Source organism: Humulus lupulus, chromosome 6 (assembly GCF_963169125.1).
Source record: "Humulus lupulus chromosome 6, drHumLupu1.1, whole genome shotgun sequence".
Taxonomy (NCBI): Eukaryota; Viridiplantae; Streptophyta; class Magnoliopsida; order Rosales; family Cannabaceae; genus Humulus; species Humulus lupulus.
Window position 1 is genome coordinate 66,430,176 of NC_084798.1, and position 6,212 is coordinate 66,436,387.

General features: G+C 29.5%; 1 protein-coding gene across 1 annotated transcript; it reads right to left on the reverse strand.

The window, feature by feature from the left end:
* Positions 1-344: 344 nt before the first annotated feature.
* On the reverse strand, positions 345-3,335 carry LOC133782240 (protein neprosin-like). Its single transcript, XM_062221480.1, has 7 exons — positions 3,034-3,335; positions 2,835-2,921; positions 2,411-2,671; positions 1,911-2,075; positions 1,763-1,816; positions 1,490-1,636; positions 345-949 (listed from the first exon to the last, which is right to left on the reverse strand). The coding sequence occupies exons 1-7, from the start codon at positions 3,181-3,183 to the stop codon at positions 572-574; spliced, it is 1,242 nt and encodes a 413-aa protein (XP_062077464.1). The 5' UTR covers positions 3,184-3,335; the 3' UTR covers positions 345-571.
* Positions 3,336-6,212: the final 2,877 nt, after the last annotated feature.

The following is a 6,212-nucleotide window of genomic DNA, read 5'->3' on the forward strand; positions in this document are numbered from 1 at the left end:
GTATGGCTTTTTTGTTAATTTTTTTCTGACGAAAATTAAAAGATTCCTCATTGATTTTATATTTGTTGGAAACCCAATTTTTAATAGATAAATATGGTGATTTAGGTGAGTAGGACCATAAGCTAGCCTAAAATAAAAAGGCAACATAATCCTCCAATAGCTAGCAAACATATTCGAAAAGGTAAACCAGTTGAAGATAATCATGGGATCGATTAAATGAACATGAATAATAAATTAAAAAGGTTCATGATCTTGATTACTCTACTCCTATTCCACTAGAATCCAATCAAGCTAGGAAATTTCCGGTTGGTGCTCTATTTCCTTTTGTGCTTAATAAAGAAACATTTCAATCAAACACTTTTCTTTTATCAAACAATCCAGCAACAGCTTAAAAAGGGAGTCAATATTTCTTAACCCCTAGGAAGAATGAAGAAGCTGAGAAAGAGAGATTTCACATATTACAATCCTAAAATAACTATAGACACATTAATGTGTTACATACCCATAAAAAGAGGCTGCTTTTCCCCCCTATTTATACATATATTCAAAAGGTCTAAAATGACCCATTTGATCAAGGGCAATTGGGATTTCTACCAGGTCCTCCATAGTAAAAGTAATTGCCCCATTCACCCATCTTGCCAACTTTAACATCATAACAATTGGGTTGCTCAGTAAAAGTCCCAATGTCTTTGGGGTCTCTAAGATTGTTAGAGCCATCCACAATTTGAATGTTCCTGAAATAACCTGATTTCCCAAACCCTTCTTCAGGAAAATGGCCACTGCCCATTTGGGTAGAGGTATGCTGCCCTTCAGACTCAGAGTTCACAACTTCTCCACCCCACTCAATCATTGAAGCACTGTCAGAAAGGTAGGGAAACAAGAAAGCTGGCCAGTATCCCAACACATAGTTGTTCCCAAATTGCATCCACCAGTTACCTTCCTTGGGGTCCTACAAACACAATTATCGCCAGATTTGAAAACGGTTATAGTACCCATACATGATTTTTCAAAATAGTTAATTATGACTTAAGGTAATCATATCAGAATTTTTTTTAACACCACAACCATTACAGATTTGGCAAACCATATGTCAATTAAATGTTGCTTTAGCATTTTTACTTTAGTTTATTAATCATTTTAAATTCATCGAGTAAAACAATCTGACTTTTGTTTCAATAATTTATATTATTTTCGAATTGAATGGTGAATCTATAATTTGTTATAAATAGTTGAGATAAAGAATGTAGCATTGCCATAATATTAGAAAGAAAAAGGAGGGAATTATTAATATTACTATTTTTTTTTTGTAAAGTTGGATAGGTATGGCCAATAGATGTCAGAGATTCTCTGCATCTTTAATAAGTTTGTATTATATAGTATTTGAGTAACTTATGTCCCAATTATAAAGTACTAATTTAGATCTATCTATATGTGCTTTCATGTGTCAAATTGTATGAAAAAGTAGACACATTCAAATTTTTCAAATTACCTTCCAAACAAGTATGTTGATATCATATTGAGATCCTTTATAGCCAGAAACAGGGTAGATGCTGGCACCCATTGCTATTTCATTGTTGATCTGGATAAAGCCTGAACATAGAAGATTGTAGCACCCAGTGGCTTGATATGCATCGCTCTAGTGTCAATTTCCAAATAATTAAAATAGAATTTCAGATTTCTTAATCATTTATTTTTAAAATATAAAAAGAGAAGCATAAACGTGTTCAAGACAAAAATTAACAGGTAAAAGAAATGTACTTACAGTCCAATAAGTGAAGAGTCTAGTATTATTATCTCCATACAGATCTGGGCTGACCTGTTGTAATTAAAATATAATATAATATTTATATAAGAATAAACAATTGATGAAATAATAATTGAAGGAATATGAAGTTAGAAAGGTAATAAACCTGCCAACCAGCTTCAATGCTATTGAGATCTTGACCAAAAGTACCTCCTAAGACCCATATCTGTGATAAGCTGAATTCATTAGGCTGTTGGATTTTAGGTTCCCATACATTCAATGTTGCTTTGGCTCCATAGTACTTATCTCCTTCCACATAAGCAATCGCATGCTGCAAACTCCAAAATTCAAACACATAACAACATTAAGAAACTTACACCAAAAACTGAAATTTAATTATAATATTTAATCATACCAAAAGTAAATGGCTTCCTTTAGCTACACACTACAATGCTAGGTTGGTTCATATCCCTTTCTATATCTGTCTTTTTGTATATGTTGGAATTGAAACAAGTCCACTAGCTTTAAGCACTCGAGTGACTTATAAACAAGTTTATCAACTAATAATAAAATATGAAATCTTATTTAATGAAGATGCAAAAAAGTTAGGTGAATTTGAGAAATAGAAGAGTGGTAGTAGAAGTATGAGTATGACTGAGTATGTACCTGATGACCACTTTGACTAGTGAAGCCAGGATCAGCAGACCTCGGCTTAGGAGTTGATATATGTACTTTTTTTCCGTAGGATTTGATAGTGCTGGCTCTTAACAAATCCTTTCTTTTAGTTCTTCTGACTGGAATAGTTCCTTTGGGGCACCTCCCTTTGGTGTGCCAAAGCTGAGTAATGATTGGTTTTGAAGACTTGGAGGAAGAAGTAACCTCAATACTCTCTTCAGATACTCGTTCAGGATAAAAATTTGGCCTCATCTATCAATATAGTTTTATCAAGTAAACCAAAATTGAACAAAAACCCATTCTTCATATTAATAGATATATAAAAAGAAATACAAAAACTATAAAAATAAAAAGAAGAAAAAGCTATATAGCTCGTATAAATAATTACATAATAATAGAAGCAGTGTTTTGATACCTGAATTGTATGGTTTTGCATTAAAGGGTGGTCAAAAGCTGGCTGGTGTGAGACATGGACGCAGTCAATTACATCTCCATCTGGGCTCTGTTGAAACCAAAATGAAATATATTAACTTTATTTTTTCAAACAAGAATATTAAACGTTTCAGTCTGATCTTGAACCACATATTGATAGATAGATAGATAGATAGATATACCTTAATGGACTTTACAGCAGGTTTGTTCAATTGCTTCAGCTGTTTCTTGACCTCAAACGAGTTCTGCGAAACGACGCCGCTTCGTCTGGCGGATATTAATATAGGCAAAGATAGGAGGAAAACCCAGAAACAGAACGCCATTTTCGCCATTCTCAAGCTACCCTATTCTCCCCAACTAGCTCAAATTTTGTACTGCTTATATTGCCCGTGAACCCAGAAGAAAACAGAGGAGTAGTTGTTCTCTAGTTTACACCATAGGAGAATAATGGTGGGTAAAGCTTATTTAAAGACTTTACACTCTCTCTCTCTCTCTCTCTCTATATATATATATATCAAGCCAGTAAAGCCAAACCCCACCTGTAAACCCTTCCACCATATAAAACAAACCGCATGTGGTTGGGAAGAAGATAGCTTTTTTTTCCTTTTACATTTTCACTAAACAAGAATCCAAACACAGCTGCCGACGACCTGAAGGACGGGGCAAGGGGTAAAATGGGACTTTCAAAACATGGAAGAGGAGAGAGAGAGAGAGAGATTCATCTGGAGGAATGTTTAGTGGGCAATATGGCTGTAATACATATTCATCTTCTACAACACTGTCACTAACGTTACCTTTTTCTCGAGATCGTTTGTCGTTTTGAACAAACTTGTGTTTGTGCGCTCGTGTTTGAAAATATAAAAAAAATAGAAAAGTTCAATGGACAGAAAAGCCAATTTACTAAATTAACCTTGGAATCAGTGCAAAGTGCAATCCTTTCAGTGCAAAGTGCATCCTTTCCTGCCTCTACGCTCTAAATATTCCAAAGCAAAATTACTTTCCTCAAAAAGTTTTCTTTCTCTTAATAATTTTGACTTAACGTCATATGAACTGGTTTTACACTTTCTTTTTATTAATCTCTAATTATAGCAATATTATTTTCTTCACTGGAAATGATTATAAAAAATATATATTGCGTCAAACTATCAGAGAATTAATTGTCAAGATTATGTTTTTACACATGCATGTGACGACACTATTTTAGTCTTTTTGCATATTTATATTGTTGTAACGTGAATCTACAATATTAATTTGTTTATTTATTTATTTTTATTTTATTTCTGTGAGCGTTATGAAATGAAATCTACAATATTTATAGTACGTAATATTGGAGTATTTTTAACTTGTTGACTTATATCACTTACGTAAGTAACCACTTTCGATAAATTTTACTTTTGTGACGTGTGTATATATGTACTCCTTAATTTGTTATTTATATATTATCCATGATATATATTTACATTTATTTCATTATATAATCATAACTGATGAAAAATACTCTAAATACAAACGATAACAGTCAGAATTGGACTGTATAAATCAGCATCAAATTCAAAGCGTCGATCGAGTAATATATATATATATATAAATCTTTTGAAATTCCCTATATAACATCATATTACAACTACAAAACAGATATTTTTCGAATGGCATAATAAGTTAAAACTAACAATATGTTACTTAGGAAGGACGTTTAAAGCTAGATGTCGTATTATAATTAAGCCACACGTCCATATATAAGCTTATATATCATTTAATAAAGAAATGTCTAATTAAGCTGTTATAGACGTCGCGCACTTTATAAACGATCGACTTCTAAAGCATGGGGAGTAGCTTGTTATTGTAGTTTTGTTTCAAAGTAATATATATATATATATATATTTTTTTTTTATACATATATGATTAATGTTTTGTATCTTAAATATGGTAATTTGTTATTTATTATATATTTTTTATATAATAAGTGTGTAGATGAAGGAAATATTTTGTTTTAATAGTCTTTTCTTTTTTTAATATTAACTTTAACAGAATACTTTTATATTTAACAGTAGTTTGTAAACATTTACACTTAAATAAAATAAAAAAAATTAAAAAAAGAGATAATTATTTAAAAATAATAAATAATTAAACAAATTAAAATAAAATATTTGAGATATTTTACAATAATAATTATTTAAAAATAATAAAATCATACATTTTATAACTTAAATAAAATTTAATTAAACTTAAACTCACTTATTATAATATTATCATATTAAACATATAATATAATCTATTGTCAATTAGCAACAATTTTATTTTAAAAAAACTAGCAAGAAACTTAAATTTAAAATCCACGTATAATATTTAATATTACATTAAACATATAATATATAATTACGTGTTGTCACTCTCCTCAAATTCAAAAACTAAAACAAACATAAACATAAATAAAAATAAATAAATTATTTAATTAAAATAAGATATTTATTTGAAATTTATATGACATTAATATAAATTTAGGGAGCGACTACAACACATATCTTTTTTGCAACACCGGTGCATCTTTTTTCTATTTCGGCACCTGAGTAGATATAATCCCAAATTTTTTTATATGACGGTATACATTGTAGTTATTTAGAATATCCTGCAAATTCTCAATAAATTCTGAATAAATTATGGTACTGAAACAATGTCTAAACTGTCTGTTGCACGCATGCCTATTTTTTTGTGTACGCATATACAATTTGACAGTTTGAACTCTGTTTTCGGCTTCATAAACTATTAAGAATTTCTTGAAAATTTGCAGGATATTCTAAATACCTACAATGTATACTGTCATATAAAAAAATTTGGGATTATATCTTCCAGGTGCCGAAAATAGAAAAATGATGCACTGATGTTGCAAAAAAAAGATGCGTTGTAGTCGATTCCTATAAATTTAATAAAAATAATTAATAAATTCTATAAATAAAACTAAGCAAACGTGTATATTGCATGTTGCTTGTATCTAATATATATATATTTAGAAAAATTATAAACTGGTTTAATTTTTTTTTAATATATTTATATCATTCTTGTATATATAATATAATTTATTTATTTGAAATTTATATGACAATAATTAATACTAATTTTTTTTAAAAAAAAATTTACTCAAATTTATTTGGTAGTTTGGCAATCTGTTTTTCATGAAGCATTTTTTTTCATTAATTGTGTACAAAATTTGGTTATTGTATAAAATATTAGTAATATAAATAAGTTCAATAAAGGAAAACAAATGATTAATATAAGCTATATATAGTTATCATTGGGGATACCTCAAACTCTTGTACAGTATCTTGTCAACATTCAACGTATAATTAAGTTATTTTTCATACTA

Coding starts and splice junctions, on each gene's coding strand:
- LOC133782240 (XM_062221480.1), bottom strand. CDS start 3,183: ATGGCGAAAATGGCGTTCTGTTTCTGGGTTTTCCTCCTATCTTTGCCT. Junction 2,922..3,033: donor CTGCTGTAAAGTCCATTAAG/GTATATCTATCT, acceptor TGGTTTCAACAG/AGCCCAGATGGAGATGTAAT. Junction 1,817..1,910: donor GCATTGAAGCTGGTTGGCAG/GTTTATTACCTT, acceptor TAATTACAACAG/GTCAGCCCAGATCTGTATGG.